This window comes from Pholis gunnellus (genome assembly GCF_910591455.1).
Source record: "Pholis gunnellus genome assembly, chromosome: 2".
Lineage (NCBI taxonomy): Eukaryota > Metazoa > Chordata > Actinopteri > Perciformes > Pholidae > Pholis > Pholis gunnellus.
The window spans coordinates 14,143,718-14,168,122 of NC_136536.1; the positions used below are offsets into that span (position 1 = coordinate 14,143,718).

At 42.2% G+C, this 24,405-nt stretch overlaps 1 protein-coding gene across 2 annotated transcripts in view; it reads right to left on the bottom strand.

Annotated features, from left to right (window-relative positions):
* Positions 1-2,707: 2,707 nt before the first annotated feature.
* Positions 2,708-24,405, bottom strand: part of scn8aa (sodium channel, voltage gated, type VIII, alpha subunit a) — a gene marked incomplete at both ends in the record, with an annotated part of 35,829 nt that continues 14,131 nt past the window's right edge. The window contains 17 exons of one of the 2 annotated variants that reach the window (XM_079182351.1): positions 2,708-3,864; positions 3,987-4,257; positions 4,378-4,482; positions 4,582-4,719; positions 5,175-5,228; positions 5,563-5,847; positions 10,247-10,369; positions 14,508-14,681; positions 16,801-16,955; positions 17,215-17,332; positions 17,995-18,459; positions 18,615-18,971; positions 19,214-19,387; positions 20,415-20,653; positions 20,891-21,026; positions 22,627-22,908; positions 24,082-24,363. In XM_079182351.1, the coding sequence (XP_079038477.1) occupies positions 2,708-3,864; positions 3,987-4,257; positions 4,378-4,482; positions 4,582-4,719; positions 5,175-5,228; positions 5,563-5,847; positions 10,247-10,369; positions 14,508-14,681; positions 16,801-16,955; positions 17,215-17,332; positions 17,995-18,459; positions 18,615-18,971; positions 19,214-19,387; positions 20,415-20,653; positions 20,891-21,026; positions 22,627-22,908; positions 24,082-24,363 (4,515 nt within the window). Of the gene's footprint in view, positions 3,865-3,986; positions 4,258-4,377; positions 4,483-4,581; positions 4,720-5,174; positions 5,229-5,562; positions 5,848-10,246; positions 10,370-14,507; positions 14,682-16,800; positions 16,956-17,214; positions 17,333-17,994; positions 18,460-18,614; positions 18,972-19,213; positions 19,388-20,414; positions 20,654-20,890; positions 21,027-22,593; positions 22,909-24,081; positions 24,364-24,405 lie in introns of both variants that reach the window. The other variant, XM_079182350.1, reaches the window with a different exon arrangement.

Consider the following 24,405-nt stretch of genomic DNA (forward strand, 5'->3'; position numbering starts at 1 on the left):
TTGACTTTTTTTTGACTTTTTTTTCTTCAAGTGTGAATGTATCATTCTAAAACATTACATCCAAGATGAACATGGATAAATTGGATGACATTACCCACTCCTCCTGTGGTTCTCATTGGGAATGTATTTGGTTTCAGTGTGCAGCAGCCAAACTGATTTGGAGACCTCATATTGTAAACAGACCTCAGTTATTGTTACAGACAGGGGCTTCTGGTACAGGCAGTGTTAAACACACCAAATGGCAATATTGGTGTGACGAAGGATGTCAGATTTATGTCCAGTCATCCACTTATAAATAGGACCATCACTCCTGTGTAGAAAAAGAAATGGCAGAAACACCTAAGGAGGCAGTCGTGTCTCGTCTACCACTTGACCTCAAGCCTCAGGTTTTTTTTATGAAAAACACCCACAAAGCTTATTATACAACATAGCTGCGTCGATGGGAGGCCTGCTGATGGATAATCTTGGCAAGTGTTTGCATTTCTACCTTCATCTCCGGCTAATTATTTTTGAAGCGGGTGACAGTACTTGAAAGCCTGCAAGTATGTGAAAAGATGGTGCGAGTCTGGGTCTAACACCACACAGTGTTTAAGAGGTCCCACAAAAGCACAATGATACACTGACAAACATGGGACTTTCAGCACTCCGACTCAGACCAAAGCACTGTTCTCTTCTTCTACTCTTCCTTTTGTTTCCTGTTGTCATGGCAGTCAACCTAAAACCCTGAAGGGAGGGGCTCTACCTATCTATTGGTCCACGTTTGAGTTATTTATCATCCGTCCACCTCCCTGAAATATTAGACAAAATCCCTTTGATTCCACAGTCCAAAACACAAGCCCTTCATAGCCATCCACCTTTCATACATGCTAGGCACGACAAGGCATGTCCGTGGGACAATTCTCTGCTAACTCTGCTGTTTCAGATGGTCAGTGTCACTCTCACTGATCGAATCCTTTTCTGAGGATGATTGCATCACAAGGACCTCAGAGAAAGACTTCAAGGCTTTTTTTTTCTAAAGCTGGCAACTGAAATTGTCCAAAAAAGCACTACCTAAAACATCATTCACTGGAAAATTCTGATGTGGTCTGACAGAGTACAAAAGAGGAACTTAAAATGAAGGAATCATCTATCTAAATGCAGTTTCAGTTTTTCCACTAGCCCAAAACAAATCAACAAAAAGAGTATCAAAACAAAAAATAAAAACATATTTCCGTCCCTACTCCTAGAACTACAGCAGTAGAGGGGCTACATATTGACACTTGAGCACACTAGACCCTCACTGGTGACAGTTATGGATTCCTTTGCGTGAAACATCACCTGCTCTCAGTGACGAAACAGGGACCACAGATAAGTAAGGAAAGTGACTGTATGACGGATGTAAGTAAACAAAGAGATATAAGCCCCAGATTTGGATCAGGGCAACTGCCATGGCCCTCCAAATCTGTGCATCCTCATTGTGAGGATATTCTCCTTCCTAATACTCATACACTCCACACTCTTTCTATACTACTAACATTCAGAGCAGCAAAAAAAAACATTTCTAGTTTGTGGTGTTGGCTGATCCGACTGAGACTCTGCCTCTGAGTGCTTACATCCTTCATTCACCTGATATTTGAATGAAGGGCTGAATTAAAATATTCGTCAATTGAAAAGCAAAACTAGTGAAGGGCAGGATCATACGACGATCATTCCCCCAATGTTCTGTAAATCATTATCCAGAATCTTCATCTTCAATTGTACTTAATTCCACAGTGGACAGCCTCAAACTAGTCAAGCCACTGCAGTGGTCTGAGAATTAGTGTCTTGTGGGACTATGAATACTCATGTATGATTCCTGATCAAAACATGCCTTCATGCAAGTAATGTCTATGCATTGAACGAGCACAATAATTATTATTTATCTGGAACTCGGCCTGAGCAAGTCTCCCTCAGCAAAGTCAAAACAATGACTAATGACCACTACCCAGTCGGTGTGAAAGCCCATGGAGAATGTGTCTATTACAATGGCAGTACAGTATAACAAAGAGGATATGAAAAGACTAGTGACATGGGTTGAATGTTATCTTTTTTTGCTGCTCAAATAATATAAAGATGCAAGTATACTCAGCACAAACAAACAAAAAAACAATATTTTTCAACGGTTCTGGGTTTCCCCTTCATTCCTAGCTAGTGTTTTCCTTCTTAGATAAAACTTGCTTGGTTGATTATTGTTTTCTTCTTAATCAATATGGTAAACAGTGCTACAGACCCTCCTTTAGACTGCAAATACAGTTCTAGTGGGATCTGTACGATCCAGTCCCGTAGCATTGGAGCTTTGCTGCGGGGGTCCACACTCGGTGGTGGCAGGGATTTTGCAATTCTTCGATCATCTAGCAGAGATTTCTGTGCCTTGGCAGTTGGTCCCCAAAGAAATGTGTGTCACTGGCCAGCACATTGTGAGTCATTTTGTACTTGTTCCTCATTTCTATGAACTTGGTCATTATGCAGCAATGTTCCGTGGTAAACTGATTGTGTTTGGTTCAGCTGTCTTTTACGACATAAGAAACCACATTGCCTCAGTAGTATTGAGTCTGTAAACATTTTTCTTTTTTTTGTATGTTTTTTTTTTTTTCTTACTTGCAAATGATCACTTTTTCTACATGTTGTTGGGTTTGGGCTCAGAGTCTCATCTCCCTCTGTTTTATTGGATTTTGAGAGTCACTAAACCTTAACACTTGGATTCCCACTCATCTTTTTGGTTTTTGTCCTCTTTCCTGGCCCACTCGTCCTTTTTTTCGTCCTGCTTTTCCTTGTCAGGTTTGGTCACGCTGTCGTAGGAGGGGAGAGAGGCAGTGGATGGCGTGCTCTCCTTCTTCTCTTGGTTGGTCCCGCCATTCTCAAATTTATTGTTAGTAAAAGTGAAACGCCTGAAGATGATGCCGCGCCGGATGAGGTGGATGCGGTAGGCATTCTGGATAGTTCTGGCAGAGACATCCTCCTGTTTGCGGCGAAGAGTGGTGGTGATGGGTTCATACGACACCTTGGAGGGGTTGGCTGCCACAAAACGCTCCTCCATCTGTTCTCTCAGCATGTCCAACTCACCACTGTCACCCAGCACTCGCTTTGTGAAGGCAAACAGGATATCCAGGCAGTGAATACGATCGCCGCTCACCATGGGCATGTCCATGGCAATTAGTTCTATAGTGTTGGGCTTTGGCACACGAAGTGGGTGCTCCAGTGTGTCTGCAAAGTCAGACAGCTTGGCAAAAGTAATGAACTGAGAGGCAGTGGGGTCAAACTTCTCCCAGATCTCGTAGAAGGTCTCAAAGTCGTCCTCACTGAGTGGATCAGCACTTTCCTCTGTGGCCACGCTGAAGTTCTCCAGGATGATGGCAATGTACATGTTGACCACAATCAGGAAAGAAATGATGATATACATGACAAAAAAGAAGATTCCCACTGAGGGGTTACCACAGTCGCCCTTCACGTTTGTACCAGGGTTCTCCAAAGTGGGATCACAGTCTGGTGGGTAGTTGAGGATCGGCAGTAGCAAGCCGTCCCATCCAGCTGACGTCGTGATCATGAACAGAATGATCATGCTGTTGCCAAAGGTCTCAAAGTTGTACAAGTCGTCAATTCCAGCTCCATGTTTTACGTAGCCAAAGTTAGACATGCCAAAGATGGAGAAGATGAACATGACCAGGAAGAGCAATAGGCCAATGTTGAAAAGGGCTGGCAGTGACATCATCAGAGCAAAAAGTAAAGTCCGGATGCCCTTAGCTCCTTTGATTAGACGGAGGATACGGCCTATACGAGCCAACCTGATCACCCTGAAGAGGGTTGGTGACACAAAGTACTTCTCAATTATATCAGCCAGGAACATGCCTGAAAGAAAAGAAAGGAAAATAGACAGAAAAAAGAAAGAGAATATCATCAGAAAAAACAACAGACTTGTTATTCTTTAGTTCCTTCCTTATTGCTTCATGTCATCCACCTCCCTCACTTACCGACAACAGACAGAATGACCACCACCACGTCAAAGATATTCCAGCCATTGGTGAAGTAATAGTGGCGAAGGGCAAAGAGCTTTAGCAAGAACTCTGTGGTGAAGACTACAATAAAGATGAAGTTGACCCAGTAGAGGACGTTCTCCGTTTCGTCTGTCTGATCGTCTGTTTCAACCATCATGGTAACCATGTTGAGGCAGATGAGAATCATGATGGAGATGTCAAAGACCTGCTGTGTCACAAAGTCAAACACCATGCCCTGGACCTTGTTCTACAAAGAGAGAGGACACAAAGAGGGAAGAAGTTGAGATTTACCGAGGTTTCAACCACAAGCATCATACTTTGAATAATCTGAACTCAAATAAAGTAACCCAGAGAAAAGAATATATACCTGTGGTCGAGGAATAGGTTTTTGTGGCTTTTTAGACCCCAGTTTTTTCATGGCATTGTAGTACTTTTTCTGTTCCTCTGTCATGAATATATCCTGACCTCCAAAGTAAAGGGAGGAACAAATATTTGGTTATAATCACATTCTGACACTAAAACTGAAACTCCGAAAGCAAAATAAAGGTTAAGAAGACATAACGTGTCTTATCTTTTTCTTCTGCTGGTTGAAGTTGTCAATGATCACACCGATGAAGAGGTTGAGGGTGAAGAAAGACCCAAATATGATGAAAACCACAAAGTAGATGTACATGTAGATGTTGACTTCATAGTCGGGCTGGTCTTCCACCTAGGAGGGAGGCACAATGTTGAAGTTAGTGTGACTTATTAACCCAATTTTAAGAAACAATTTCACACTTCGGGAAATATGATTATTTACTTTCTTGAGTTAGATGAAAAGATCGATCATTCTCATATCCACTCAGTAAATATGAAGCTTTCAACAGCAGCCTCTCCTATATTCACATATTAACACCTATTGTCTTATTCTGTACAAAAATCAAAGGTCCTGGTGAAGAAATAAACTCTTGCTTGAAGTCAGTCGAGACTAGTCTCTAAGCTAAGTTAAGTTAGCGAGCTGCTGGCAGTAGCTTCATACTCTTTTAATCTAACTCTCAGCAAGAAAGTGAATAAATGTATTTCCCAGAATGTTAAACTCTTCCTTTAAGAGCTGTGTGTTAACAGTCTGGCATACAGTGAGAGAAATAAGCATTACAATATTTATTGAAGAAGCAATGAATATACCTCTCTGGAATCCACAGCCGCGTACATAATGTCCATCCAACCTTTGAATGTGGCCTTTCAAAAGAGAGACATTACTAAATAAAATTGTAAAAACACAAAATTGTAAATTGTAAATCAAAGAAACTCAAACCGAAACTGATGCATGTCCTGTAGTACAGCTTGTGCATGGAAAGAAACAAGTATATGAAGGAATGGAGAAACACCGAACAACAGTTTCAGAGTGCTGTGAAAGCAAATGGAGTTTGAAGCAACAACAGACCCTCCGGTGAAGCACAGAATGAAAAGGAAAAAAACAGAAAGGTGCATCGGAAAATGAGAAAAGAAACCACGTTAGCATGAAATAAGAACTGGAGTCAGAAAGAGAGGAGAGGAGGAGTGACACTCTCACCACTTGCAGCAGGGCCAGGTAGCCGGCTCCCACATTGTCAAAGTTGATCTTGACGTTCTTCCACCTGACCTCGGTAAAGTTTTGTTTCATGAGAGCCTCACACTGAGTCTTGTTGTTGACCACGTCGACGGAAAAGTATTCCTCTGATGTCTGATTGAAACAGTAGTAGTACTTGCCCGCAAACAAGTTGACCCCCATGATACTGAAAATCAGCCAAAAGATGAGGCAAACCAGCAACACATTCATAATGGAAGGGATGGCACCCACCAAGGCGTTGACTACCACCTAGACCAGACCAGGGAAGACAGGATATGACATGAAAACCAGGAAACAAATGCAGCTCTTTAAACCCCTTCGATAAGACACGACATACTGTTATGGCGTTACACTGAGTACTTTAAAGAATTGTTCAAGCTTTTGTTACAGGTGGCGTTAATAAGAGCAGTAGTTCAATCCTATTGTGATTTAATGTAATGTAGTCCAAAATATGCAATGCCCACTACTGTGATACACATACTGAAGTGTGGGAAATCAATAGGAGGGAGAGCTGCATGAGTCCATTTCTAGTTAGAGCAGCACTGATGTGACTCTGAGATGCTCTTTGATCTGTGGGAGCATGCAGCTAGAAGTGCTAAAGGGATACTCAATCTCTCACACACACACACACACACACACACACACACACACACTCATTATACCAATATTTTAAAAAATCTATAAGAATCAAATGACTACGATGTAAAAAGTACAAAATACATCATTATTTCATACTCTCATACATACATTAAACACTCACGCATCCCAGTAGTTGTTACATTTTTTTAATCTCCCCTAAGAATCACAAAACTGGTAAATGCTCCTGTTATTATTTCACCTTTAAGTATATTTCTGAAATAAATGTAAATCTCAAAATAACATGAAATAATAATTGGAGAATTTGACAGTGTTGTGAGAAATGCAGTTTATTAGCATTTCATATTTGGAGGAAATAGATGGGTATGTTTGTACGTATTTATTTAATAAAGCTTAAATGTCAGTAAAAAATGTATCACAAGTGTTTGCCATACCACTATGAAGTGTCCACTCTTACCACCCCAACCTTAGACAGTCAATATTCTTAATCTTACTGACCCTTTCCCATAACTAAGTTAAACAAAATAACACTACACCAATAAAATAGAAATCAATTTAAGTATAATAGTTCCCACCATCCTAAACTCTAGACCTTTCTAGCAATCCAATTTGACTTCCCGTAGATTTATTATAGCCGGTAATAAGCTCAGCACATAGTGAACCGCTCACTACCAGTGTTAGGCAGGCCGACCAGCAGCTCTCAGGCAGACAGCTGAGCATGCATGTCTTTGGCAGACTCGTTTTATGGAGCCATATTCCCTCCTCATTCAATACAGACAGGGAGGAGCTCTAGAGCAGGATTTTCTCAGCATGTACACAACCTCTACTGGCTGAATCAAAAATGTGTGCACACTGGTAAAATATTGACGTAAAATGCTAAAAGTAAATGACTTTAGGAGGATGTTTTTCAAATACAATTATAAGCCTAAAAAAAACACTAATTCCTTCAGTGTTGCCATTGCACTTGCTGAGAAAATGACTCTTTGCTCAATCTGAGACACAATTGAACAGCTTTCAAAAATTCTGTGTTTTGAAAAAGAAATTAGGCCATGCTGTGTGGAAAGCATTCTCAGAAAGAGGGAAAATGGCTTTCAAAAATGCATAATGTGCATCGGCAGTTATAGTACATGCGTGTTACATGGTATTGTGCAATCTCAAGAACCGCTCAACTCAATATATAAATAAATAGAGAAATGTGTGGATAGAGAGATGGCGGCTAAAGAGATAACGGTTAAAGCTTTGCTTGCTTGTGCGTCTGACGAGCTATTCTGATATTCACATGGTTTGTATGGGTGTCTGACAAATATCTACAGCCCAATATTGCTCTATAATATGAGTTGGCCTTCTCATTGTGAGGAAAGGCCATTCAAGTGATTGGGGTTCAGAGGTTTAATGCTTTAATAGATGAAACTATCAAAATTATTGTCATCTTTGGTGCGACTTAAATGTCAGCAGGTTCGTCAGGAAAGAGGGGATTTACTGAAAGGGGGGTAAATATGGCTGGAGATGTTGTCATTCCTGTACAATGCATTGCTCAAAAAAGTACGACCGAGATTACAAAGCAGCATTATGAGAAAGAGAGCAAAGTTCGTAGTCAGAGCAGCCAATAAACATTGCATGTTAAGCAGTGTAATGTGTCCAACTGAAGCTGTACTGCTCTCTCGGCGCTGTTGAGTTGCGTTGTCCTCTGCAATGCGTTGCACCGTAATACTCAACCAGCGGGGATATAAACGTTTTCATCATTCTAACTCTCCAGAATCTCTTTCATACGGTGTCATCTCTCCATTCATGTACTTCCCTATATATTTATTTATTGCGTTGACCTAAAATTTTCCATTTTCAGATCAAACAAAATGGTAACTCAATTGATGAACATAGACATTATAGTAGAAAATTGATACAGTAGGATCAAATTCTTCTATTTGTTTCCCTTTGCGTGACTGGGCCACCCTCACCTCTCTTACACCCAGTGAATGGGGTCATTCATAGGGGCACTGGTATTGGCATTATTATACTCTACTAAAGCAAATGTGCCATGATTTCCAACCCCAAAAATGACATAACAATTAACAGGTCTATTTCCTATCCCAGAATTACCAATCAAACCTATAAAATGTCAGTGAGACGTTCATGACAGCATCCATAAAGCCTATCCAGGGCCTAAAAGCATTGATGTCTGCTCATGTGCAACGGCATCACATTTTAGTCGCTGGATATCTCGTATGAATGAGACTCCTCAATACATTTAAAATCAGTGCACCCACTAGATAATTGCACAGGCCTTCTTCTCCTGCTGGTCTGTCATTTTTGGGACATTTTTGGGACATATTGTCATTAAAGGGGCAACACATTGTCGGGTTGAGAGTTTTGTCCGAACGCTGTAGTCCAAGTCAACCTGTGGGCCACCACCCACCCAGACCCAAAACTCAAAATCAGAGTTTAACTGGGCCCGTTGTTGCCTCCCAGTTTCACTTCCTGTGGGAGTGGAAGGCAACAGGAAGCCAGGGCCTGCTGTATGCACTACAGTATGTGGTGCCATGACATGACAGCATTAATGCCTTGAGTGAAAAGGCAGCCTAGCATATTTGCAAAGCTTCTGCCTGCATTCCCAAAGGAAAGATTATACATTAAGTGTTTAATATTGATGAATGAATTTACAGCAATAACCTGCCACCAGAATGGACTGTTAGCAGATCCATCGGTCAGATGGTACGACCCAAAGTGCTGCAGGTGGCAGAAGCTCAACAAATATTTTCCTCCCAAAGCCACAACACTGTGAGTGTGTGGTTTCTGTCTCGGTCCCTGATGTAGAAAGATCCTGGACAAGCAGGAGTGTGGTGACCCTCCAGCGGTCCGGCCCAGCCGAACCGTGTCGAGGTGGAGTGAGTAGTGGAGGGATAACAGGGTGTGGAAGAAGAGGAGGGGGGAGGGTGGGGAGGTGTGGATGCTGCACAGTGCTGCACATGTGGGGCTGAGGAGGAGGTTATGAAGGGGCAGAGGTGAAGAGAAGAAGCTCAAACTAGAAGACTAGGGAACCAGTCCAAGAGTAGTGAGTAGTACAAGAGAAGGAGATCAGGAGCGTTAGAGAGAGAGAAAGAGACAGGGGGGGGGGGGGGACTACGGGTGACAACAACCAGGTGCAACCTATTGCTACCACCAGTCACAAAGATAACCAATCAGATATTTTAGGAAGAGACAGCTGAAGCAACCAGAGGTCGCACGTGATTTCGGCTCTGTAAACCACGTCGATTACGAGTGGGACAGATTCCTCTGAGTGGTTGTTTGGCAGCCGTCCTGCATGCAGAGTTATGGTGTGACTGGTTGAGCAGAGGTTTTGGTGTCCTGCAGTTCCCTGGTTCCTGCTGGTTGTTCTCAATGCCAGATGCATTGGGATATGATGTGAGTTGGGGAGGGGAGGGGAGGGAGTTATGTGGGGGGGGGGGGGGGGGGGGGGGGAAGGGGGGGGGGGGGGGGGGGGGGGGGGGGGGGGTCTTAATTGATAGCAGTGGTTGAGAATCAGGCCAAATGAAGAGCTAACTGTTGATTTGAATGCTATATGAAATGGCTTGTAAGTTTGCTTCGCTTTGACCAATTTCGCATTCACTTTGGCCAATCAAGGAGAAACAAAGTAAGATGCAGTAACCAGAATTTCTAGTTTGTCACTTATGTGATGAGGCAGCTTTGTGAAAAAAATATTTCTATTGCACTTTGGGTAATTTGTATTATGACACAAATCAATTTCTGAATATTTTTTTTTTTGTTTAAGAAATTCAATTGAAATGTACGTTGTTCCGCTGGCAATACAACTTTACTGTTACTTTACTCAGTCTCTCAGCTGCATCATGACTTGTTCCTTCGCTCTAAGAAAAGCATGGTACAGGATTGCGCATGGAAAGGTGACTTATTAGCTTTCATTTCCTGGTGGTAAAAACAATCCCCCCAAATTTTGGAGTTATTTGTCCTCTTAGTTTGTTTTTTAGATCAGTTCTAGCATGCTTTAAACTGTTGAATGGGCATGCGGAAGGATCAGCTGCTTAGCTTTGGATCTTACCCTCATCCCTTCAAAACGTGACAAGGCTCTGAGGGGTCTCAAGGCCCTTAGTGTCCTGAGTGATTTAATGGGCCCTAGATCGGAGTAGCCCAGCGCATTAGCTACAAGGCTGACTATAGACACCTACACAAAAACAGAGAAGCAAAAGAGGTTCCAAACTGTTAGAAGTGAGAATATTCACTCGGGATAAGAGACGGCCCTGGCATAGGCGGAGAGTTGCTTGACATACACACATAAATCTATGCATGTATATGCATGTATAATATTGCATTTATACATGTATATACACTGAGAGAGAAGGTAAATGTTTAGTATAGGTCTTATGTGTGTAGTATTTTTAGTAGCAGTGCGCCATAGGGATAGGGCATAGGCATAGGGTTTGTCTGTTATTTGGGGCAGTTGACGAGAAGTGAAAAGTCCTTTGTACCTGCAAGAAAATGTGTGGGTGAGAGAGAAAGAGAGGAGATAAGAGACATAAGACTCAAATAGAGGGTCAATTAGGCAGAAAAGAGTGCTACATGATTTAGTAAAAATACAAGTGAAGGGACTGGGAAAGCAGAGGAAGAGGAGTTGGGGAGGGAGGGAAGGAGAGAGGTTAACCTGTAGAAGCTGATAAAAACCCAACAGACTTGAGAGCCTTACCCTTGCCCCTCTAACATTGTCTCTCCATGTCGCTCTTGGGCTGAGGCATAAAATCCCATATAATTTAAGACAGACAAACTAATGGAACCTAAGAGAAAGAATACAAGTAAACATGTACAAGTGTGTCATTTTGTCATTTTCTTTCTCAGGCATCAAATCAAGTTGTCACACAGCATTTAGAGTCAAATAGGAGAGCCACAGTCACATGAACCACGCACAAGAAACGGGGATGGAGGTTAAGGGCAGACCGGATATAGTTATTAGCACTTGATGGCACTGAAAGGACAAAAACACACAGTCGAGTTACAAACAGTTAACAATAACAGCACACAACCTCAAAGAAACTGGTGCAGCCCCTCTCACATCCGGCAGCAGCCACAGAGGCCTTGCTGCAGCCAAAGAACACTTCCTAGTGTGTTATCATTCGTTAAAAACACTCACTAAGTCCTTACATTATGTCATTCATTCCCAAAACTGTATATAGTACCATTCACTGCAACATAGTAAATATGCAATACTCTTATCGCCATAATAAATCAACGTCAATTTAGGAGTTATGGTTTGAACAGAATACAGAATTGCATTGTTAACAATAGAGGAAATGGACGATGGGGATTGCGCTCAATAAGCTGCGCTAATGTTCTTCAAGGTGTTGTTAGAAGTGCAGGAAGAAATTAGCCTTGATGAAGTCACCTCAAGTGTGTTAAGACGGCCATTACAGACTGTCTGCTGCACAGGGAAGCTTTGTAATGAAGGATTATTTGGCTGAATGCTGATTAATCTAGATGCAAAATGCAAGAGTGGGCAGTTATATTAGAATTAGGTCAAATAGAGAGAAATTTGCTTGTTCAAGAATCAGTGCATGATCACAGGAACTGCATCCTCAGGAAGTCTTTTCATTTTTTTTCTTCACTGCAATCCCATTCTGGATGCTGGAGGGCTCAAACAGGGGGAGTACCAGTTCCTTACAAATAAGGAAAAATATCAACAGTGAACACATGTGAGCGCCTCCAACCAGCCACCGACACCAACCGGTCAAACTCACCCCAAGAAGTACACAACATCCAAAGCTTACCAAAGTCACGGAGGGAGGTTTATAACAGGCAAAATCTTCATTTTGACTGATGCCATTATCCACATGAATTAAAAGAGACCGACTTTTCAACCATTTAAGGGTGGGATGCATCAAAACTATGGAAAAAACAGCAGATGTGGCAGCATGGATTCAGACTTCTTACTGTACATGGGAATGTTCATCGGGTCCAGGATGTCCTGGACAGGGCTTTAATTAGATGTTGTTAAGATTTCTCCAAGTACTTACTCTTTGGCACAAAGCGCTTATTTAAATCAATAACCTTGCCTCTCGAATAAGTTTGCAGCTGCGCAGGTGGGAGACAGTAAAATAAAGATTTTGCCTTGATCTACGCTAGAGTGTTTGGGGTAATTGTCACCTTCAGCCTGACCCCTTGGAAAGCCCCCCTTAGGGGGAGCCTGGCCTCTGGCCCCCCCGCTGGGCCAGCTGTGTGGTAGTGACCTCAGCGCCTCAACGTCCTTCTCACAGAGCTCTGCAAGGCAAGGCCAATGACATCTGGGGCTGTGATCCCATGATGACGACAGCACAGACCAAACAGAAATAAACCAAAATAAAATAAAAGGAAAAAACACAACAAAACAATGATAATAATCTGAGTGAAAAAGAAAGATGAATGGAGTATGACACCTACCACATTCACAAACGCACACCTCAGTACCACTATTACACTACTATCACCTATCCTAGCTATTTTGTCGATTTAAACAGCCAATATAAGATTCACATGGACTGTTCCATCTATGATAGAATACTCCTATATATTCCTATATTCCTACAATGTAAGCAAAGTATTGAAAATATATTACTTAGCAAATATCTGGTTGTGTTCTCCAGTAACTATGCTGTAAACTGAACAACACACTTTCTGACATTACATTGTGCCATAATCAAATGGGTAACAGAAAATACAGAAACACAAGGGCAATGAGGAGGAACACACTCACACAAAGAGTCAAGCACATCCACAATCAGAAAAAATACAGGCCGGTCTAATGATGGTGCCCCCCTCCCCCCTTCTGAGTCCATGGCAATGATTTCACCTCACAACACAGGACGGCAGAGAGGCAGTCAGGCCACAACACAACCCAGACTCATCAAGCACAAGTCTTTTTCTTTTTTTTTTTGGAGGGGGAGCGCTAGTGAAGACCAAACTTACCGCCGGCCGCCTGTCACCCACCATCATTACATCTCAGCACAATGTCACCACATACCTGAGGTTACACTTTCAAGAGGGAATGAAAGGAGAACAGGGAAAGAGGGGAGGAGGCGAGGAGGGTTGTCACTCTCCGTAACATGTTCACGTGGCGCCCCGCACTGTCCCAAGTGGTGGGCTTGACAACACACTTACAGGCAGGGATTCTACGATGGCAATAACCAGAATCAGCAAACGGTGGTGTGTTTTTTAATTGCTACAGGCTCTATGTGTGCTGTATGTGTCAGCCGTGACAATATGGTTTAAAAATAGCTGCGTACTGAATCTTTAGGAAGTCTTAATAAACTAATGTGTTATTGTGTTATTGTAAGCCTTAAAAAACACTAAAATATCTAAATGCGTGAATGTAGAAAATGAAATGTACATTGTCTGTGGTGTGTAATAAATGAATGCATGTTTGCTGCATGGAGTCTGGGATAAAGGAGCTTATAATACATCAACATGGCAACCTCTGGCCATTGATAGGAGTCCATTCATGGGTATTGGCTGAGGTGTTGGACACTGCGGAGAGGCGGTTATTTCAAGGAGAAAGACAGCAATCAGGGAAATTCTTATTCTATCCCAATTTTGCCAGCATTTATGTAAAATACAACTGCTTTAAGCTTATAGCTACAAAAATGGTCCTCTAATTGTTTCCAGTCTAAGGTTATGTTGTCTGAAAATAGTCAAAATAAGGATAAAAAGAATTTTTCCCATTCCAGTCTTTCAATCTTGAATGACACAAGGAGCAGAGAGAGAGGACATAGGCACATATCAAACATCTTACAGGTCAGAGACACAGGCGGAGACCTTTAACACGCTGCATTGCTCTGAGCATGACTTGAATGTAATATGGTTGTAATCAATGAGCTTGGTTATTGATTGACTCATTCTTGAAATAGACAGACTGAAGTTCAGTCTTGTAAAACACTGTCCTTATAGCATGAGTGAACCAACAAAAGAGGCTTCTTACTGTAAACAACATGCTCTCTCACCTAATGTAGGCCATTAAGCAGATATTCAATTATTACCTTGACCACTCAGACCTAACCACACCCAACAGACAATTATAGGGGCAACACTTAGCATTATAACAACATCATATCCTGCGTCCATATAGTATATGTACTGCATCTGACGTGGTTATTACCAATCTAATGAAGCAAAAGACAAATTCTTACAGCAGAAATTAGCCTTAGCTCTGCTGCGTAATAGACTGCGTTTATCTTTGTGCCAGTATGTTGCTGTTGGACCACTGTGTGGTGGAAGACCAAATAACTGCTCTTCTTCTCTAATCTACTTCACACAATAGAGGAAACAAGAGCTGGACTTACATCCACAATGAAGAAATCCAGCCAACACCAGGCATTGGTGAAATACTTGACAAAACCGTAGGCGACCCATTTCAGCAACATCTCCAGGATGAAGATGTAGGTGAAAACCCTGTCGGCGTATTCCAAAATGATCCGGATGGTCTTCCTCTGCTCGATGTACACATCCTCAAAGGCCTGAAGAGAAACAGGAAACATTTGTCAGCCACGACAAAGACGGAAATATTACACCTATTGATATGATTCCACTCATGTATACAGCACGACAGTCCGCTCATTGCTGATCGCTAATGGGGATCTACTGAATAAAAATAAAAAAATCTTTTCCGCGTGAAGTATTCCACAGTTAAGGTCGGGGAAAGAAATCGAGAGAGCATAGTATGGTGATATTTTGTGTGGCAATATTGTATCGATACACAAACGCCAAGTATCGATCTTGTACTATATAAACTATTAATATTGCAATCAGGGACGTCGGGACTCACCGATTTGGCCATAACTGCAGTTATATAAGTCACGGTTTCGTGACCATAAGAATTTAAGAAACTACGATATCTATGGTGTCCCGATTCCTGCATTTTGTCTGAGTCACGCAACACGTGTGTGTTTGTTTCATGTGTTTGAGAGAGTCTTGCCACTCACCTAAAGCGTGCTGTAAACCAGAGGTATTCAATTAAAATTCAGCGAGGTCGATTTAGAGGGAATTTCGTCATGCAAAGGTCTGGAACATCACAATAATGTCTAACTTGGGAAATGATTTAGTCCCATATATATTGAAGTAGCCTAGAAGTTGTATCAATGTCTGTATGTAGTCAACAACTGACAATAAAGAAAGTTTGATTGAATAATATCTCAACAATTTCTATTGTCGGATTTCAAATTGAACTGGATGTATTATAAATATTACATAATCTAATAATAAATACATTTTCTTCTCTCATTTTACGTAAAATAAGGGCGGGATTCAAAAAAATGGAATACATAAAAGAAAGCTTTTGAAAAATGTAACTCTTAAAATAAAGTAATTCATTTTAGAAAAATGAAGTTAACTAAATTGTCCTGCAGCTTTATATTCATTTCATTCAAGTGTGAAGTGATGTGATTCTGTCCATTTTTGGTTAAAGGCTCCGGTTTCTTTCTCTAATTTTCCCTTTTTGGAGCACACCATGTGAAAAATAACATCTCTGACCCACGAACCTCTACAACTGTGTGGTCTCTCTCCCCGTCTCTCCCTTGTTTGTGTACATGTCACTGGAGTTGCGAAGCTTATCGGAATACACATATGTGATTGGCCGAGTTGCATCACGTGAGATGGTTTACAACGCATGTAATTGGTCGGTGTGTTTCGTGGACCGCTGAACGAGTGCCGTAAAGGCTGGAAAAGTTGCGTCGCTTAAAATAGAAGCGCTCCGTCAAAATTTTATAATTGTCAATTATCTATCGGTTATAAGTGCAGGGTCCAGATACAACGGCGTCTGGGTCTGGACCCGGACCGCGGTCCACCTAATTGTGTCCCCTGCTGTAAACATTTCAGAGGATCTTTTATCCGCCACAAAGTGTCTTAAATCAGCAGTGAAGGAGCATTTTGGATTAAGAAAATGACCAGTTTGTCATGTGAACCCTGGATTAATTACACAATTTAAGCATCATAGTGTAAAAAAAAGTTTTACTGCTGATCGTTATCTGCCTAGATTAAGTATAAATATGTGATCAGGAGATTGGCATTAATGCTTTCTAGTCGCTAGTCTGATAATGATTCATGTGAATAACAAATCCTTGTTGAAATCAGCAGGAGGAGAGCGTTAGTGATGTTGACAGCAACAGCCGTTAGGTATGGAGCAGAGCCGTATGGAGGTTCCATTGTGTTACACTGTGGTGCGTTCAAGCTCCATCATCAAAAATGAGAATTGGACGAAAGTAAATTATTACGTGATCATGATGTGTTCAAATGTCTTGTAAAATGTAGTTTTTGGTGTGAAACTCCAATAAATACAGTTGTTTGAAGGAGATTTGTTTTACAGAAACATGAATAGATATTAGAGAGGAAATATGACCTGTTTAACTTCCTAATACTAGCTCTAAGCAGCTTATAATACATCACTAAAATTACTAATGAAACCGTGCTGCTCTGAGACTGAGAAACAAACCATCACTGCCATACTGAAGACACACACTAGTGCCTGTGAAGTACCTCCATATTTAATGAGTCATCGTTATTCAATCTTTATCCAGTTTGGATTTTATATTGCTTTATGTTTCATTTTTTTATAAACAGACTTGTAGAAGGCCTCCTTACCAGGGCACCGCTGCTGAGGAGGATCATGAAGATGATGAGGGTCTCAAACCAGTTATGCTCCACAATCAGGTAGCAGGTTTTTCGCAGGAGCCACCACCTCTTCCACCAGCCCGTAGTAATGTCAACAGCACAGCACTCAAACTTGGCTACGCATCCTGAGGATACACAGGAGGAGAAACGGCATTTGATACGGTTAGATAAGTTACAGTCCTGTGTCTAGAATTCAAATTCAAGTCTTTAAATGGATATATGGGTTTTTGAGGAATAAATAAATAAGAGTCTCCATGGGTGAGTGATCCTTCATAAAGAAACTATCCTTTACCCGTATCATTGCCCTATACTTTTCAATGAGCTCAATGGAGTCTCTGTGCTATGGTGTGTAGGTAATGGGTGCCATGGGAGCAGTGGTCTCACCATCTGTCCAACACGCCTCTGGTTCCAAGTATTCCTCCACCGGCTCCACCACCACCACCTCCTCCACGTCTGGCTTGATGTCAATAGTGCTGCCCTCCGACGAACTGGTGTCATCCAGCTGCAGCGATGCAGACATATAAGCACACACACACACACACACACACACACACACACACACACACACACACACAGATCCAGATACACAGAGAAACAAAGGAACGACATTTCAGTGATTCAGAAAAATATCAGTTTTAAGCTAAGGAACCGCTAATTATGAAGAAAGCTGGACTCATGAGGAGCAGTCTGGACCTGTCAGTCTATAAAAGGAAAAAACTTTGAGGACTACTAGATCAGATTTTTTTTTCCATATTGAAATGGACATTATAACAATCTTGAACATCACATATTGGTGAATTGAACACTGACATGGCATATCAAATGGAAGATCATCTGCTCTGAAAGTTTTCTTAATGCATTCTATCAAAAGACATACATCAGCAGATATCCATTTCGTCTGCACTGTCTGCCTGCTCCAGCCACTCTAGATGACTCGATTGAGTAATAGAGTTATATTAATGTCTGAACAGTGTAGAGTAGCCAGCCACACCCATGGCTTTACTGTCCTGAGAGAGGAAATTGCACGGTGTAGAGGAGTTGAGGACTATAACAACAATATCTACATGTTGGTATTCTAAAAGTAAAATAAATGATTTATTAAGTTTTGTTGTTAAGTATGCATTGCTTCAGAAGTGAATAATATATTGTAATCCTCGAACTGACCTCTTTGCTGTTCTCGTTTTCTGACTCGCTGCTGAAGTCCTCTGTGTTGAGGTTTTCAAAATCAGACTCTCCCACCGCTATCGGCACGCAGACGGTCAGGTTTGGGTTGTGGATGAACGACATGTGGTCCTCATCGATCATATACTTGCCCACACTGCTGCCAATACCGCTGGTGGTGCCGTTACCATTCTTGCCATAGTCCAGGTCACGGTTGATGTCCACCCCGGTGTGGTTAGCAATGCAGTTCAGCTTCTTGTCATACATGTCATCCAAAGCCTTCTGCTCGTCCTCCATCTGTGGTTTCTTCAGCATCAATATCCGCATCTTCGCTTTTATCCATGCAATGCCTATCTTGATACGCTTGACGGATATCTGCAGGTTGTTGGGCTCACCGTCGTCATCTGTCGCAGCCAAGTTGTCAGCACTGAATGAGCTCAGCAGCAAGGCAAGGAACAGGTTCAACACCTTTGGACACAAAATGAGAAATCAGTAACTGGATGTCGAGAGCTCATTTTTCCATCTCTGACCACAACACAATTATTTAAAGATGGGTTGGAGAGCCAACAGCCTGCTGTTTCTCTAAAAGAATAAATGCACACCCTTAAAGTCTGGACACTCACCACCAGGTTACCGATAACCATGACCATCATGAAGACAATGAGGCACATGCCCTGGCCCGCCACCTCCATGCAGTCCCACATGGTCTCAATCCATTCACCGCACAGCACCCGGAAGACGATCAGGAAGGAGTGGAAGAAGTCATTCATGTGCCAGCGGGGCAACTCACAGTCAAGAGAGATTTTACACACACAGTCTTTGTAGCTCTTGCCAAACAGCTGCATGCCCACCACAGCAAAGATGAAGACGATGATGGCCAGCACCAGAGTCAGGTTCCCCAAGGCTCCCACAGAGTTACCGATGATCTTGATCAGCATGTTGAGGGTAGGCCATGACTTGGCCAGCTTAAACACTCTCAGCTGAATGGGGTGGGTGGAAAGAGTACGAGGGATATGAATTAGTCACACAACATTTTAGCTTTGCTAACTTGCTGCTTCACTTCAGTGAAGTAAAAACATTACAAACATACAGGTATGTTGCCTGCAAGCACACACAGTGAATAAAGTACATCTCTAAACTACACAATTTGCATATTCCAAATGCTAAAATGATAACTCAACATGCTTTCTTTATTAAGAGAGGAACTAATATGAGCATTTACCAATCGGAATGACCGCAGCACCGACAGGCCCTCAACGTCAGCCAGAGCCAGCTCCACTAAACTCAGTGTCACAATGAAACCGTCAAAAATGTTCCAGGCCTCCTGGAAGTAGTAATATGGATCCATAGCCACAAGCTTGAAAAGCATCTCCCCTGCAAAGATGCCCGTGAATACCTGGCAGGTTGGAAAGGGAACAGATTTGAACAAATGGATTTGGCTCAACACCATATTTCACAAGAGAAGTGAGAATGTGAAATATGATGGGTGGTGAAATTTGTGATAGATATTGTGATCCATTATCTGAGTTGTGTGCATTATACATGTTAAAGAAAAATGTAAATCATCCCTATGGTAACTGCATGCTAATGAATTACCAGTTGGATAAATCAAATTATTCAAAGAGGCAGCACATCTAGCGTTGGTGTTATGTATGTGTCAGCTGTATTCAGAGGTTATCCTCAAATATAGCGCTTATTTAATGAATAAACACACGTCTGTGTGTGTGTGTGTGTTGTGTGTGTGTGTGTGTGTGTGTCTAAGACAATGACTCATTGCATGAAAGTGATAGACACATTTCCACCTGTGCCACACAATGGCTTTAATTATTGATTAAATTAATACCTTTCCAAAAGTGTGTATCCAAACACACACTACCACACATTGAGACTTGTGTCATTTGTGACACACCTCGTTTTAGGATAACGGGACAACATATATGAACAAATGTGATACTGAAAAGTAAACTTGGTGCCAGAGCTGAGATTTACTCAATGTTAAAGTGAAAATGGCCAGGTTGCGTTATCCAAGCCATGATTCAGGCCCCATTTTAGAACAGCTCATCGATCAAGCTCCATGAAATATTAATGCAGGCCTCCCACTAGTCAGCAAACCAGCAGAGAAGCAGGCTGGTCCCACTGAAACAAACAGCAGCTCAACACAACCAGAGGAGAGAAAGAGAGAGAGCAGGAGAAGACAAGGGAACACGAGTGTGTGAAGAAATGAGAAATACATGGATGCAAGAAAACAGCAGGGGGTTTGAGAATGTGTTTTTTTTTCCCTTTCAACTCTGAATCAGCAATGAAAGAGCTGCCAATTACGGTCCTAAAAATAACAGCTCCCTGTGAGCTGCAAAGAAGAAGCAGAGGAGATTCTTAACCGGGGAATCAGAAAAGAAAACAGAACAAAAAGATGGGCCACTCACCAGATTGCCTACAGACAGCATGTCTTCAAAGTCGGGGGTCATGGGGTAGTGCTCCATGGCCATGAAGAGGGTGTTGAGCACGATACAGATGGTGATGGCTAAGTCCACGAAGGGGTCCATGACAATCAGGTTCATAATCTCCTTGATCTTAATCCACTTGGGGGAGCACTCCCAGATCAGGAATGTGTTAGAAAACTTATACCAGCATGGCGGACAGTTTCGCTGAGACTCCTCCAGTTCTGAAGACATAGCGTGGATCACACATCAAAACCAAACATACCTGCGTGCTTGAGCATTCCACATGCAAATGGTATCAAATTATAGACAAAATTGTATGCATTGTATGTATCTGGTACTGTTGGATATGCAAAGCAGATAAGCAGGAAATTCATGTCAAACTAATCAACCAATGAGAGCAGCCCTAGTTAAAGAATAATGAGAGAGCAGGTTAAATAGCTGGGTTAAAGTGGCAGTACCCTCCACTAGTGTGTTGGTAATGACGCTCATGACACTGTTGGCCCGCTCTTTCCGCCCAAAGGAGGTATTGAGCTGGTCCACAGACACCATCAGGGAGCCCGACAGCTTCTTCTTCACCTCAACCTCAGTGGTCGGCTGTCAGGGGGAGAGGAAGAATCAAGCACCCATGGAGAGGACATGAACACCATCCCGAATCACCACCGGTGGCCGGCGGAGGGAAGTGCACAACAGCATTGGCAGGAAAAAGTAGTTGATGATCAGATTTTTGGGGTGGGGGCATGTTTCAATCTTTTCTATATCAATGCTGGTTTCAAGGAAGATGTGTGTATGCTGTAAATGCATGCAGGTCTCAGCCAAAGTGGGAGCAGTGGTCTCGGGCTACTTGACCTAATTGTGTTTGAATGTAATTAGCTCATCCCGATTAAATAATAAATGGATTGTGCGATATTGTGCAAGGAGAACTGCCTCTGCATGAATGCATTTTCAGTCCTGACATGCAATAATGGAGGCTTTGCTGCCATTGCAATATAATCATTAGGTTATATATAAAAAAGGTCTCCCAAATCTGGCCATAATAATGGTACTTGCAAATTGATGCCACTGTATCTTCCTACTTTGAAACCATACAACTTATATTGCAACCATCAAGTCAAGAGCACTGTAAAGAGATCATATGGAGGCAGATAGTTCAGATCCATCCAGTTGTCATGCATGAGCATGCTCCAAGTCAAAGAGAAGGAGAGGAAATTACAGACACCATATCCATTGTTCTACTGTTTATGTCATGCTTGTTCTAATTTTGGATTTTAAATCTACCATGCTAAGTAAAATGAGGCAAAACTAATTCACTAATGTTGACCAGGGAGATTTTGGAAAACAGAGAAAGGTAAAGACAGACAAGGACAGCAGCCCTCCTTTTTTCTTGAATTATACTGTATATATCTACGGTCTGATAGGATGGTGAGTGTTACGTGTGTATCTGCTTTGGGATATTAACAGCGTATAAGTGAAGCAGATAAAATGTCTGTGGCTCTATAGTGCTGGTCCCCTCTGTTTCCTCGGCCTCCTACTGTAGATCTACCCACACAGGCTAGCATAGGACCTGGATGCCTGGAGGAGGAACACATCAACACACTAGAGCATGTTAACTCATCATTATATGCTGTTTGTTCACAAAAATTGTGTTTCATTACAAGAGTGTGTTAAACAGGAACTTGATGACATACCACACAGGAAGTTCTGTATTATATTAATCAAGCTTTGATGTGTGTGCCCAAATCTCACCTGCCAATGCATGAAGGATAATAGTATCATGTCTGTTTAATCAGTGCCTGTGTAAAAGTGTGAATAGGGTGCATGTATCAATAAGTCATTTGATATGAACATTCAAAACATTAACATTCATCGTTCAAATCAAACAACAAAATTGCCTGGAAGTCACTGATAGACCCAGTTCCACTAACTATCAGGTTGGCTATAGTATATTCACTATAAAACATATCTATTTCTCCATTTCTCTTCCATCCTTTGTCTACTGTCGGAGGGCAGCATACATTGCTGGGGGAGGGGAGGTGCGAGCGCTTAGCCAAGAGATACATACGAACTTGCAAAGATGACAGAGTAGAAGATAGAGAGCAAGAAAGAAAAGAAACGGACGAGAGGGGGGCCATGCCTAGTCAGGTCTACTCATTGACTTCCTTACACTGTCGTCAGGAGCTGCCTTATCTATTTTCACCTCAGGCAGAAGGCGTCCACCGTGCCCAGGGCCGATGAGCGACACCACGCCGTTGCAATCCACCGTGCTGTTCCTCTTCCCGTGATAGCCGCTGTAGCTGTTCCGCCGATAAGGGCTGAACAGGGAGCCCCGGCGCTCCTCGCACTCCTCCACCGTGCTGTGTTCATCGTCGGCAAACTCGTTCTCCGAGCCCACGTCCTTACCGCGGCCCTTGAAACTGAAGATGCTGCTCTTGCTGTTGTGGCGGGACAGGAAAGGCGAGCCGGGTATGCTGAGGAGGGACTGGGGGTAGAAGAAGGATGTGGAGAGGAGACATTCGTGTGACTGATGTAGCACTGATGTGTTTCTGAATCACAATTGGTTGCACCATCATTTTTATGCTGTTTGTCATCATTTCTGATGAAAGGCAACATCTGTGGGTTGTGGGAAATGTCATTCAACCAGGACGCTTTTCCCTAAGGAGGCATATTCTGTTGGAGCAATCATGTGACTTAATAATCAAGAGGAAAATACATAATTAGGTCAGTGATAGCCTACACTGTCAAGGTCACACACACACAAACACAGAGGACAGAGATACAGGCAGCTGAAACAACATGGAGAGGAACATGAGTCATGACAACATCAATCTGAGCTGCTGCTAGAATTGATCCGAATATTATTATAGCTGCACACAGAGTATGCTAGCTAAATTGGAATCACCTTTTTTTTACATCAATCCTCTGTTAATAGGGCCAGTGTGCCTTATCTTATTTGGTAAATCCTGCACTGTAAAACACATTATAAGAGCCAGTGGAGCCCTAGTGGAGCCCTATGCAAAGCTGCAGGATTGCGCCCTTTGAAACATTCATGTAATCACTGTGAATAATTCAGGACCTGGACATGTGTTTCTATATCTCTGGCCATTATATGCTCCTCTGTATGTGAGTTCGTACAAGCGCATTGTACAATAGCAGCACTCTCAATCTAAAATATTCCTCACCTGACAGTCAAAAAGTACACATTTAAAGCCACATTTTTTCACAGACATTTATTTTTTATTCATAGAGATAAAAAGCATGTCTATTCCAATTCTGTGGCTCTGATATGATGGAATGTTGTTTGGTTTATTTTTGTGTTTGACACTAGTAATTATCACTCAAAAAGCTGAAAGGGTCAGTTTACCTAAACTATAAGTGGTATCTAGACATGCAGATAGTTTCACTTTTATTTGCTTAGGGTTTTGTCTGTGAGATTTATGCCAGCAACCACTTACTCTGAAAGTAAGTACAATGTGTGGAACTCAAAGAATTCAAAAAGCACACCGAAAACTCAATAAGATGCATTTCCAGAGAAAACGACCTGGAGAAATTTCAAATTATCTGCACCTTAAACAGTTGAATAGATGTTTGTGTAAGTGTTTTTCAACCGACCCTTCAAATGATGCTGAAGGCACATTATCCTTGTTTTCCTCACCTGGTTCATAATGGAAGACTTTCGACCCAGGCGATTATCAGGGAAACGGAAGCGGCTCCTCTTGCTGCCGTCGTCCGACTCTGACTTGACAAACTTCTCACTGTCGCCTTTCTCCTTCTCCTGCTCTTTCTGCCGCCACTTCTTCTTACGATTGCGTCGCTCTTTTGCACTCTTGGAGCTGAGCTTTGACATCTCAGAGGAACTGCATGACAGACGCCCTCCTCCATCATCCTCCACTGCGTCCTCCGACACTGTACCCGCAGAGGTGGCCATGGCAGCCACCTGCAAAGAAACAAACGTGAAGGAAGTCAGAACAAAGATATA